Source organism: Aquarana catesbeiana, linkage group LG06 (genome assembly GCF_042186555.1).
Source record: "Aquarana catesbeiana isolate 2022-GZ linkage group LG06, ASM4218655v1, whole genome shotgun sequence".
Lineage (NCBI taxonomy): Eukaryota > Metazoa > Chordata > Amphibia > Anura > Ranidae > Aquarana > Aquarana catesbeiana.
In genome coordinates, this window is record NC_133329.1 from 40,782,644 (window position 1) to 40,796,665 (window position 14,022).

Consider the following 14,022-nt stretch of genomic DNA (forward strand, 5'->3'; position numbering starts at 1 on the left):
CCAAAACAGCTGTTCCCTTGATTAACCTTGGTCTGGCTTACATTCCATTTTCCTGAATCTTGGATATTTGGCTACTGTACCTGGATCCCGATTGGCCAATTGGCACAACATCTGCCTACAGAGAGATGCCTTCATCGATATTGTCACTCTTTCAGTCGGGAACATGGATAAGTGTTTGACTTTCAGTCAAAACTACGCCTGATTGGCTCACTGTCGTATGACAGGTGTACCCACCGAGTCCGGTAAGGAGTACCCATCCATTTTTTATATCTTTGATGAAAGTTTACCCATTTCCAACTTCTAGATGTGTCACACAGCCACCGTTGGATTTACTTCATTTTATCATCTGCCACAGAGGATACCTCTTTAGTCACATTCAGTGGACTTACATTCACAAACTTATTGTGCTATTACTTTAACAGTGTTGGGACTTTATTACACTTTAGCCAGTACACTTCATTATACACCACGTTTTATTTTTGTAGTTGTTTCATCACAACATTTAAATTTTTGTCACACATTATTCACAAGCACTACACTTTTTTATTTCCAATCTTTTTTTAATAAATGGATGCATGTTTACATGCTCCTCAACACAGAGTGGGCTTAGTGACTATAGTTACTACAGTTTTCACTGAGAGCTTCACGTCAACTGGTTGTTGCACTCACTGCAAGTATACCCGGATCTGGCATCGGAAACCCTCAGAAGGAGAAGGTTGTTGAAGCCCCTGCTGGAACTGCTAAGGACTAACGACGTACAATATTCGTGGGGCTTCCCAGCCTGCTTCATGAGAAAGAAAGAGGGCCGGTCGGCAACATTAAGATTTTCAGAAGATACGGAAAAATTCTGCAAAAAATTGGATATTCCGCTAGTGGAGATCCCAGGCTGGTGGGAAGCCCACGAGAAAACATCTAACGCCACGGACCAAAAGCTGTGGCATCTGTATGATAAAAAGAAGAAATCATCCAAGAAGAAGTCAGAGAGAAGATGATGGGGACACAGGGGACTGGACGTTGGAGACGGGAGGGGGGTTGGGGGGGAGAGAGCGCTGCACGGTGGGTGGGACTGGGAGGGGCAACCCCATCTGGGGGGCGGCGGCCGCTGTGGGCACCATAGATGGAGCTTAACCTTCGAGGGGGAGATCCGGTGGGCTGGAAGGACTGGGTTGGCCACGGATCCCAGAGCCTAGTGAAGGCAAAGCCCCCAATAGGCTGTGGGGCGGGGGGGTGGGTGTTGTGGGGTGGGAGAGGGTGACAGGAGGTGGGAGGGGGGAGGGAGGGGGGGGGCAGGTTCTCTCTCCAATTTTAAAGTAAAAGGGCTGCCAGAAGTCCAAATACACCATGGTGCAGATGAGTCAAAACAACAAGGTTTAGGTACAGTACAGACAGATAACACCGAAGATAGGCAAATACCGAGGAACCTTAGGTGGAGAAGGCCTTACAATGACGGAAGGAGGAGGTGGGAGGGTCAGGACAGACGATGACCATACTAAATATAGTATCCTACAATGTAAGAGGGCTTAACACTTCAACCAAAAGGGCCAACATTTTAAGCGAGTTAAGGTACCTCAAGGCTTATGTTGTTCTTTTACAGGAGACACACATCTCTCAGGACTCAAACCTTAAAATCTGGTCACGAGACTACCCATTGTGGTACTATGGGGACTCTCCAACTAAGCGAGCCAAGGGTGTCGCCATAGGATTTGCTAGAGGAGTGCGGTTTACACCGGAAGAGAGAATGGTGGACCCGGAAGGGCGCTATTTGCTTTTAAGGGGTAGAATAAATGATGTAGAGTACTCCATAGCAAATATCTACGGACCTAATAGGCACTCAGCAAAATTTCTGTTGAGGGTGGTGGAGAAGTTTATGGAGTTTAAGAGGGGGTGGGCAATCATGGCTGGGGACTTCAATATCTGTATGAACACTGAATTAGACTGTACGTCACGAGCACGGCGGCCAGGGATGGTCCGGGGGGAGTCACTGAAAAAGAAACTCCATCAATATCAACTGATGGATGTGTGGAGAATTCAACACGCTAAAATACGTGACTATACTTTCCATTCCGCCGTGCACGGGACGTCCTCGAGAATTGACCTATTCCTAGTAGAACATAGGATGCTGGACATGGTAACCGGGTCAAACATAGAAACCGGGACTTTCTCGGACCACGCCCCAGTATCAATAAAACTAAAGATAGAGGGTGCACACAATAGGACTAATATATGGAGATTGAACAAAGATCTGATACAGGATGCGGAGGTCGTGGATAGGCTAAAAAAAGAGCTAGATTGGTATTTTTTAACAAACAGTTCAGATACTACCTCTGAAGCCACAGTGTGGGAGGCCCATAAGGCCTATATCAGGGGGATCCTGATTACAATAGGGGCAGCAAAAAAAAAAAAGAGAGCAGGCGGAAAGGTGAAGTGTTATATAAAGAAATTCACGACCTTGAACAGAGCTTTAAAAATACAGGGGACCAGGGTACAGAAATGGAAATGATCATAAAGAAAGAGGAATTAAAAGATCTTATTGAACAAGAAAACAGAGCGCTCTTCTATCGGCTTAAGAAAGAAAGGTACCAATGGGGAGATATGTCTAGCAAATACTTATCTAAAATAGTTGTTGCACAAGCCAAATATATTGCCCCTAAGATTTATTTGTAGAAAAAATAAAAGTCTGAGGATGAGAGTCATGCTTTATTGGCACTGGTTCCAGAACAATGACATAGTAATTTTTCATATTTCCGTTGCTTTGAATTACAATTTAGAGACAACTACAAACTAAAATTTACAGGTTAGCAGTGCTATTTGACACAAGGTCACATTCACGCAGTTGGACCCTAAATGTCTACAGACACGCTGCTGTTGGTGACTCGTGGACCATACCAGCCGGCCCAGTTTTTAGTGTCCCTCCCGCCATGCTGAAAATAGATATAGCGCACTCCTGGTCCATAGTTACTGAATGTGTGTGTTACCTAAAGGGGAAGAGAAAGTAGAGAAGTCTTAACATAAAATTTAATTAAGGGTTGCTACACATACAATTTCATGTAGATTGTAGAACAATTAATAGGAAATTATATAAAGTTGTGAGGACTTTGTGTGTGGAAGATTGCAGCTCATCTAGAACATTCTATGTCAGAGTTGCCAAGTTAAAAATCAGCCCCGTCAGTAAATGTCAGGGGTCAGAGGATAGTACCATGGTGCTTGGGGGGGGACACAGCCATCCAAACCTTCCAAAAGTGTTGACACCAAAGAGACTGAGAGCTGCAATGGAGGAAAGGGTTGCTACGAGTGGTGTCAAAATATCAGAATTTCTGTTCAAACATGAGATTTTACACATATTGATGTGTCAAATGTCATCGGCAACTCTTTACGTAAAGCAACATTATGGAAGGATCTGTAAGGAATTGCAATTGGAACATTACATAATGCCATTGGCCATCACCGTCCGGTAGGTTCACAGGCTGTGGGCAAAACTCCTGTAAGGTTTTCTTGTCTGCAGAAAGCAGTCGGACCAACAACTCATACTGGCAGCTACAGTCTGTCCTAGACGCATACCTGAGGGGGAAGAAAGTTTCATAGGGCGTTACCACAACTTTCAGTTATATAAGGAGACTACAGCTTAGGTACTATTTTTGTTCAAACTTTTAGCCCTTTCGCGCCTAAGGGTAAAACAAATCTAAATGCCTAAGCACAATTTTGCAACTTCGATATGTGTTAGTAAAATTGTACATATCATCACATCTACTTTGTACATCCAGGTGGATTATACTACATTTTTTCAGGACAAATTGGGCTTTCATTTGGTGGTACATGATAATGGATATCTCTTAATTTTTTTTCAAGGGAAAACTGGCCCAAAAATAGTAAAAAAATTTTTTTTTTTTTATTTTGCTGTATAATTCTTGCTACTACCGAATAACAACCCAAATTGCGATGCCACATATGGGTTAGTTAGTTTTCGTTTGTAGCCGTAGTACAGCCCAGTGCGCATTTTGCCTTTTTTTTTTTTTTTTTTTTAATCTTACCTAAAACACACTGGCACTAACTGACACTGATACTAATGTAAAAAAAAAAAAAAAAAACTGACCCTGACCTTGACCCAAATACTAACCCTGGCACTGACCTAGATCAAACCTTGATCTAGGTATTTTTTTGGACTTTTGTATTTTATTTTTTATTATTATTATTATTTTTACACACACTTTTTTTTTCTCTGCAAGGGGAGAGAGAGAGATAATAAGTATCTCTCTCCTGCATTCACAGAGGAAGAAAACACGGGGGCAGGCTTCACAGTGACTGATCACTGTGATAGCCAATGAGAATCCATCACAGCGATCAGGTGGCCCGGAATCGGGAGATCCGGGTCCCAATTGTTAGTATGGGGCCCGGGGCTCCCGCCGAGACCCTGGTCTGTGTGCTGGGAGAGTACCACACGCAAAGGGAGATACACAAATATTCTGCCCCACAGAAAAATAGCCCAGTCCATTTTGGCCACATATGCGTACGGTCGGTGTGAAGGGGTTCATTTCAGTTGTAAATTATTGTTATTATTTAAGGTACTTATATAGCGCCGTCAATTTACGCAGCGCTTTACATATACAGGGGGTCCCCTACTTACAAACATCCGACTTACAAACGACTCCTACTTACAAACAGAGGGAGACAACAGGAAGTGAGAGGAAATCTACCCCTAGGAAGGGAAATTCACTCCTGTAAGAGTTAATATGGGAAAAAGGTGTCTCCACTGATGCTTTATCACCAATACTTATTTCCCTAATAACCCCAAATTTTCAAAATCCAATTGTCATTGGGACAGAAAGTGAGGTGAAATCTTCTGAACAGGGACACAGACAGCAAAACAAATGTTACAGGGGTGATAACCCTTCCCTATGCTATCTACAAAACTTAAAAATTGTTTTTTTGACTGGAGCTACACTTAAAAAAATGTACCTGTTTCGACTTACAAACAGATTCAACTTAAGAACAAACCTAAAGTCCCTATCTTGTTTGTAACCCGGGGACCCCCTGTACATTGTACATTCACATCAGTCCCTACCCTCAAGGAGCTTACAATCTAAGGTCCCTAACTCACATTCATATACTAGGGCTAATTTAGACCAGCATGTCTTTGGAGTGTGGGAGGAAACCAGAGTACCCGGAGGAAACCCACGCAGGCACAGGGAGATCATGCAAACTCTATGCACCATATGGCCAAAAGTTTGTGAACTTCTGACCAATACACCTATACAAGTTTGATGGACATCCCATTCAAAAACCACGGCCATTAATATTGATGTATGTAGCAACTTCCGGAGTTACTTTAGGCCACTTGTAAGAAGGTAAAGTCAGCCAGTCTGTTACGAGGTGACTCTGTCTCAGTGGTGGCCCCTGCACTGTGGGTGCATGGAAGCCGCCCCCCCATCCATGCACCATGGATTCCTATGGCAGGGGTGGGAGGGGGTGGTACTTTTTGAAGCACCCAATTAGAGCCAGAGGCTCTAATAGGCTTCAAAATAGGGTGGGCTCAGGGCGCAGAGAGTGCGCCCTGATCCCATCCAATTGTGTGACGATAGCAAATTACTTTTCGCTATTTTCACACTAACCTTCCTCCCCGCCAATCAGGAGGCAGGACATCAGACCTATTTCCTGATTGGCCAAAGCGCCAGGCCACCCTATTGGATGCCTGGCGCTTATAAAGAGGAGCTGCCAGAGCTGCGCGTGGGGGTGGGGGTGCTGTCAGAGCCACGCACAGGTAGTGCTGCCAGAGCCATGAGCCCCGCGAGTGTGTGTGGGGGGGGGGGGGGTCGGTAGTCACAGTGGCTGCATATGATGAGCACAAGTGGCTGCATATACTTGGCATTTGATGGGCACAAGTGGCTGCATATGATAGGGAAAAAGTGGCTGCATTTGAAGTGCACACTGGCTGCATATGATGTGCACAAGTGGCTGCATATGATGGGCACAGTGGCTGCATATGATGGGCACAAGTGGCTGCATTAGATGGGCACAGCGGCTGCGTTTGATGGGCACAAGTGGCTACATTTGATGGGCACAAGTGGCTGCATATGATGGGCACAAGTGGCTGCATTTGATGAGCACAAGTGGCTGCATTTGATGGGCACAAGTGGCTACATTTGATGGGCACAAGTGGCTGCATATGATGGGCACAAGTGGCTGCATTTGACAGGCACAAGTGGCTGCATTTGACGGGCACAAGTGGCTGCATTTGATGGGCACAAGTGGCTGCATTTGATGGGCACAAGTGGCTGCATTTGATGGGCACAAGTGGCTGCATATGATGGGCACAAGTGGCTGCATATGATGGGCACAAGTGGCTGCATTTGACGGGCACAAGTGGCTGTATTTGATGGGTTGATGGCAGCAAGTGGCTACATTTGATGGGCACAAGAGGCTGCATATGATGGGCACAAGTGGCTGCATATGACGGGCATAAGTGGTTGCATTTGATGGGCACAAGTGGTTGCATTTGATGGGCACAAGTGGCTGCCTATGATGGGCACAAGTGGTTGCATATGATGGGCACAGTGGCTGCGTTTGATGGGCATAATGGCTGCAATTGATGAGCACAGTGGCTGCATTTGATGGGGGGGAGTTCAGTATTTTTCAGTTTGTTTGTGCCCCCTCAACATTTTTTAGCACCAGCTGCCACTGCTCTGTCTCAAAATATTGTGTGGGAATAATTTCATTGTGTCTTAGGGTCCTTTTAAATAAAGCCTTCCTGTAGTGCTGTAATTGGTGGAGTTAGTGCCCATATATACGCTATATTACCAAAAATATTGGGACACCCGCCTTTTCACACTCATGAACTTTAATTGCATCCCAGTCTAATGCCCCGTACACATGGTCGGATTTTCCGATGGAAAATATGTGATAGGACCTTGTTGTCGGAAATTCCAACCGTGTGTGGGCTCCATCACACATTTTCCATCGGATTTTCCGACACACAAAGTTTGAGAGCAGGATATAAAATTTTCCGACAACAAAATCCGTTGTCGGAAATTCCGATCGTGTGTACACAAATCCACGGACAAAGTGCCACGCATGTTCAGAATAAATAAAGAGATGAAAGCTATTGGCCACTGCCCCGTTTATAGTCCCGACGTACGTGTTTTACGTCACCGCGTTCAGAACGATCGGATTTTCCGACAACTTTGTGTGACCGTGTGTATGCAAGGCAAGTTTGAGCCAACATCCGTCGGAAAAAATCCTAGGATTTTGTTGTCGGAATGTCCGAACAAAGTCCGACCGTGTTTACGGGGCATTAGTCTGTAGGGTTCAATATTGAGTTGGCCCATAACAGCTTCAATTCTTCTGTTAAGGCTGTGAGTGACAGGTGATTTACATATCTCATGCACATACCCAGCATTCTGATTCCTGTCGTTTTTGGGATGTACAAATAAAAAGGATTTTGATCTACAGTGGTGTGCGGTCATTTCTTCTAAATTCATTGTGTGTGGAGGCGAGCACCTACTGGATCATTAGGCTTCCTGGTCTCACCTGGAGCGGCGGGTGTGTCTTTTATCCTCGCTGTGAGTGACAGGTGATTTACATATCTCATGAACAAGCCAGAGAGAGGCATTCTGTGTACTTCAGATCCCCTCCTCCTTTCTTTTCTAGCTCTCCCAGGATTGGCTGTTCCACACCTCAGCATGATTGGGCATGCTGAAGTCATGTGGTGACTTTTCTGGGTTTTGACTGGATGTTAGAGATCATAGCAGAAGTTCAGTGTAAGAAATACACAGGAGAAAATGTATGTTGACAAGGGGAGTGTAGAGGTGGGCAGGGAGTCTACTGACATCACGACTCCACCCACCGAGCTCCAGACAACAGACCCACCCACAGAATCTGCAGTTTTTCGGGTCTCATAACAGACAGAGGGGAGACATTCGACAGGTAAGGATACATGCAGGAGGCATGTATATCCTTATCTGGGGTGGCACAGTGGTGTAGTGGGTAGCACTCTCGCCTAGCAGTAAGAAAGGGTCGCTGGTTCGAATCCCGACCATGACACTACCTGCCTGGAGTTTGCATGTTCTCCCTGTGTCTGTGTGGGTTTCCTCCGGGTACTCCGGTTTCCTCCCACACTCCAAAGACATGCTGGTAGGTTAATTGGATCCTGTCTAAATTGTCCCTAGTATGTATGAATGTGAGTTAGGGACCTTAGATTGTAAGCTCCTTGAGGGTGTAGGGACTGATGTGAATGTATAATGTATATGTAAAAGCGCTGCGTAAATTGACGGCGCTATATAAGTACCTGAAATAAATAAAATAAATAAAAATAGATAACCACTATGGCAGTAGTTTAGAAAGGATGAGAGTGGGTTTACATCCACTTTAAGAGTTCCCTTCACTGGAACTAAGGGGCCAAGCCCAACCCCTGAAAAACAACCCCACATCATAATCCCCCCTCCACCAAATGATTTGGAGGGGTGGCCCAATACTTTTGGCAACATATTGTGGATGACCAAGTTTGGGGTGGAAGAACTTCACTGCCCTGCACAGAGTCCTGACCTCAACCCGATAGACTACCTTTGGGATGAATTAGAGCAGAGACCACTAGGGAAGGCCAAGCCCAACCCCTGAAAACAACCCCACACCATAATCCCCCCTCCTCCAAATGATTTGGACCAGTGCACAGAAGCATTTCATTGTGAGTTTGGGGGCGATTTGAAAGACATCTGTGCGGGGGGCATGCACAGATGTCTATTGAAATCTCCCTCGAAGTAGGCAATAGGCTCCAATGTGAACGAATAATTAAGCTTATTATCAAAGCTTAATTGAAGAAGCTGAAGTTAGAAGCTGATTGGCTACCATGCACAGCTGCACCCGATTCTGAATGCTCCATCTCCTCCACAGTATCTATGAAGCAGCTAAGTCACAATTCCCATTTGCTCTGCACAGAGATACAAGATTCATCCTACAACTCTCCCTCCACCAATCAGCTTATAAATTACACTTACCAGTCTGTGATGATAATGGCCGGTTGAGCTTCGTCCATAATCTCAGCACTGAACCCCTCTTTCTTTAGGTCAATAATCTGGGACTTCTTGCAGGTTCTGCAAAGATCAAAAGATTTTTTTATTCTTTATTTAGGACCTTAAGAAAATCATATACAACATGATCTATATACATTGCAAAACCTTCTACCAAAAATGTATCCTTTTCACACCTGGTTGTGCTCCTCCAAATCCATCAGGGAAATGTCCTAGTTGTAGACTTTTAAAAAAATGACAACTTGGACTTGTGCTGTCCAGTAGACCAAAAATGCATACCCCCACCTTTTGTAAAAAAATAAAATGGACCCTAATTAAAAGAAAAAAAAAAGTGCATTATTTGTTGCATAAGCAAAGCATTGCAACTGCAATCAGTGGATCGTGGGTGCCATGCTTAGGTCTCTGCAGATTATTTCCCAGCCTCAGGTTCTCATGCACACTACTCCCCCAGGAATTATGTACCTTCATTTACGGGTCTGGAGAAGTAAATGGTGGACATGTGCTCCATTAGGAACTCCAAGTCCATTTTCATGGCAGCAGATAAAACTGGTGGTCCTCCATTCACGTTTGTGTGCCTTATCTGAGTGGATAAGGTAGCTGTGTGGGTGATCCATGCAATTTATCTAAAAATAAAGGATGCTATGGGCAGAAATAACCCACGATTGCAGCTTCAGAATGTGACTGATTTATAGTACATCCTAAATTTTGGGTGAACATAAAACATGGTCAGAAAGGTGGACTAAAGGCAAAACCGTTTTTTGTATAGAGTGAGCCAAATTGGGAGATTTCCCTTCAATTCCAAGAGTTAAGAGTTAGTGGTTGTAAAACAGGAAGTAAGAAAGAAATCTGTCTGAAGTGATTGAATTTCTGGTTGTCACTGGAACTAGTGTCCCCATTGGAAGATGTCCCCTCCGCTTTCCTATTTTGGGGAATTTACCATTAACTCTGTTTCTAAGAGTTGTCCAGGACAGCAGGGATTCCCTCCCTAATATACTGTAAATGTTGGGATACTATTTTTTTGTCATTATAGTTTCCCGGTCGGATTCTCATGCAAAATACTGGTGAGGGGGCAGCAGACAGGCATGTACTGGCCATCGGGACTACCGGGAGTTTCCCAGTGGGCCGATGGCCCGTTTCAGTGACTTTTTTTGGCAGTGTCACTGGCCGCGGCAGCTTCTGGCTATAAAAACATGGCCGTGAGATCTCCTTCCGGCTAGCAGGTCTCTTTCCCCTGTGTTCAGTGGAGAGGGGAGGGGCCTCCGACCCGGACAGCTAACCGGCATCAGTGTACAAGCAAATTGTCTACTTGTACACTGAAGAGAGATGCCGGTTCGCTGTCTGGGTCGGAGGCCCCTCCCCTCTCCACTGAACACAGTCCGGTGGTTGGCCGGTGATGGGTTGCCTAATGAATACTGGGAAATCCCGTGGGCACCACAGAGCTGCCATCTGCCCCCCCACCCCACTCAACTCTTAGCTGACAGCCAGAGGTGCAGGGGGAGATACTGCAGGCACCATTGACCACAGTTGCAGGTGAGTGGCCATGGGGTGATCTGCTGGATGTACTGAGTATTTGGGGGGACAGAGCTGGGTTGGAGGTGCACATTAAGTCCTGTACTAGCGCTACATCTGGTGAAAAGTGACTTGGCAGGTGACAAGCTGCATCTGGTGGCAGGTGACATGGCAAGTGACAATCCGTATCTGGTGGCAGGCGACATGGCAATGACAATCTGCATCTGGTGGAGGCGACGTGGCAAGTGACATGCAGCATCTGGTGGAGGCAACGTAGCAATTCACATGCGGCATCTGGTGGCAGGCGACGGTGGCAAGTGTAAGACTCCATCTGGTGGCAGGCGATGGTGGCAAGTGTAAGGCTCCATCTGGTGGCAGGCGACGGTAGCAAGGTTAAGGCTCCATCTGGTGGCAGGCGACGGTGGCAAGTGTAAGGCTCCATCTGGTGGCAGGCGACGGTGGCAAGTGTAAGGCTCCATCTGGTGGCAGGCGACGGTGGCAAGTGTAAGGCTCCATCTGGTGGCAGGCGACGGTGGCAAGTGTAAGGCTCCATCTGGTGGCAGGCAACGGTAGCAAGGTTAAGGCTCCATCTGGTGGGAGGCGACGGTGGCAAGTGTAAGGCTCCATCTGGTGGCAGGCGACGGTGGCAAGTGTAAGGCTCCATCTGGTGGCAGGCGACGGTGGCAAGTGTAAGGCTCAAGTGACAGGCTCAGGGCTCCCACTGATTCTGCATTATGGTGAGTTGAACAATTTCATTTTATATTACAATGTAATATGTGCATCAATGCCGGTTTCTGAAATTACAGCCAATTAGGCTGTAGCAATGTTCATGCATGACATTAGCCCTCCCATTTCACGCAGTGATGTGAGAAGGAGGAGAAAAATACAGAGGAGGATAAGTGAAATAATAAAAGAGGTGAGTGAGGAGTTAGAGCATGTTTTCAGTTAACACATTTTCATATAAAAAGCCATTTATACTTACAATAGAATATTTTGACATTTTTTTTGCGCAATTACGTATAGTTTATATACTGTTTTTGTGCATGTTTGCAAAATTAAAGTGGGCCGGTCTGGATGAAGTCCAGGACCAAATTTTTGTCCCAGTCCATCCCTGGCAGCAGACCACCTATTTAACCTCTTGTTGACCAGGCTGTTTCTGGCACTATTTGTTTACAAGTTTAAATCAGTATTTTTTGCTAGAAAATGATTTATAATCCCCAAACATTATCATTTTTTTTTTAGCAGAGACCCCAGGGAATAAAATGGTGATTGTTTCAATTTTATGTCACACAGTATTTGCGCAGCGGTTTTGCAAACACAATTTGTTTTGGAAAGAATACACTTTATTGAATAAAAAAAAAAAACACAATAGTTACCCCAATTTTTTTGTATAATGTGAAAGATGTTACACAGAGTAAATGGATACCTAACATTTCACGCTTTAAAATTGCGCATTTACAGAGGAGAATAATTGCTCCCACTCTATTGTTCGTGGTGATACCTCACATGTGTGGTTCGCATACCATTTACATATGCATGCGCAACTTAAGTATGCATTAGCTTCTGCACGCAAGTATGATGGGATGAGAACGGTTTAATTTTATTTATTTTTTATTAGTTATTTTACTTTTTATTTTTACACTGTCCATTTATATCACTTTTATTCCTATTACAAGGAATAAAATTCCTTGTAATAGGAATAAAATATATATATATATATATATATATATATATATATGTATTCCTATTACAAGGAATACATATATATATATTCTTCCAGCCTGGACTGCAAAATACATCATGGCGTCTCTCCGGTCCTCCAAAGCCATAGAGACGATCAAGGAGTGTTAACTCTTTGATCATCTATTGGAGCAGCTGGTCACACTGCCGGATCTTATGTCGGGCAAACTGGTGAAAATGGTAAGCCCGAGAAACACTAGCGAGTGGCGGAAGGGTGGGGGGGTTGATGACCCCTTCCGCCGATTCGGAAACCGTTCCAGCGGCTCATGAGTCACTCAGACAGGTTTCATGAAAAAGCTGGCCGCCTGTAGAAAAAAAAGAACCAGGAGTTATGGCTCAGTCTTAGTTTGTAGGGTTCAATATTGGGTTGGCCCACCCTTTGCAGCTATAACAGCTTCTGGAAAGGCTGTCCACAAGGTGTGTCTATGGGAATGTTTGACCATTCTTCCAGAAGCGCATTTGTGAGGTCAGGCTTATTACCAATATTCATATAAAAAAACATCTTGGTAGCAGTGACCATAACATGATTTAATTTAATGTTAGCTGTAAGCAACAAACACATATGGGAAATATAAAAACACTTAACTTTAAGGGAGCAAATTTTCCAAGGATCAGGGCTGCTCTCCAAGACTTACTGTAGACTGGGAGGGAATATTGGCATCGATGAACACAGAACAGAAATGGGAAATCTTCAAAAAGACTGTATGGGAACTCACTGCAAAGTACATTCCCAGGGGCAATACATTTAAAAGGCTAAAGATAAAACCTATGTGGCTCACGGCCGAAGTTAAAAAAGCTATACATAATAAAAAAGAGCTTTTAAAAATATAAAAATGAAGGAACACTATCATCGTTTAAAGGTTACAAAGAATATAACTGGGTACTAACATTTATAGGTAAAGTTGATCCAGGAAAATAATTTTTTTTCCCCTGCTGTAGAAAGTTGGATCATGTTTTGCTGGGGGGAGGGGGGGGTTGCCTTCCTCTGTATTAACTGTGGGTATAGGATTGTATGGTTGGTTTTTTTTTTCTTTTATTGGGTGAACCAGATGGACTTGTCTCTTTATTCAACCTACCGTATAAACTCGAGTATAAGTCGTTCTGAGTATAAGTCGAGGCCCTAATTTACCACAAAAAAAATGGGAAAAACTTGTTGACCCGAGTATAAGATGAGGGTGAGAAATGCACAGCTACTTTAAGTGGAAAAGAGGGTCAACATAGCCCATTTGCAGCATCACTGTGCCCATTTGCAGCCATGGGTCCCCTGAACTTCAAACTCGGTAGTTAAGGGTTCCTAGATGCCCCCTAGCTGCAGCCAAAATTTGGGGTCTCTGAACCCAAAGGGTCCCGAAATGATATTGCTGCAGATAGACACAGTTGACCGAATTTGGGGCCCCGTATCTCGGGGCCATTTAGTGCTAAGAACCCCAAATTTGGTGTGCAAACCCAGTGGAACTAGTACCATAAAATTTCCAAAGCTGGGGTTTTTTAGCACCAAGTGGCCCCGAGATACAGGGCCCCAAAAATCAGTTCAGAAAATGTCAAGCACTTTTCTGCAGCAGAGAATGACATTTTCCGAACCAGTTTTGGGGCCCCGTATCTCAGGGCCACTTAGTGCTAGGAACTTCAGCTTTGGATATGTTATGGTACCAGTTCCACTGGGTTTGTACACCAAATTTGGGGTTCCTAGCACCAAGTGGCCCTGAGATATGGGGCCCCAAATTCGGTTCAGAAAATGTCAAGCACTTTTCTGCAG

General features: G+C 44.7%; 1 protein-coding gene across 1 annotated transcript in view; it reads right to left on the reverse strand.

The window, feature by feature from the left end:
- Nucleotides 1-2,684: 2,684 nt before the first annotated feature.
- LOC141148351 (F-box only protein 6-like) overlaps nt 2,685-14,022 on the reverse strand; it is a 50,216-nt gene continuing 38,878 nt past the window's right edge. Inside the window, exons 6-8 of the mRNA XM_073635742.1 lie at nt 8,985-9,080; nt 3,426-3,558; nt 2,685-2,975 (exon numbers count right to left, since the gene is read on the reverse strand). Of these exons, the coding sequence (XP_073491843.1) occupies nt 2,841-2,975; nt 3,426-3,558; nt 8,985-9,080 (364 nt within the window). The 3' untranslated portion in view covers nt 2,685-2,840. The remainder of the gene's footprint in view (nt 2,976-3,425; nt 3,559-8,984; nt 9,081-14,022) is intronic.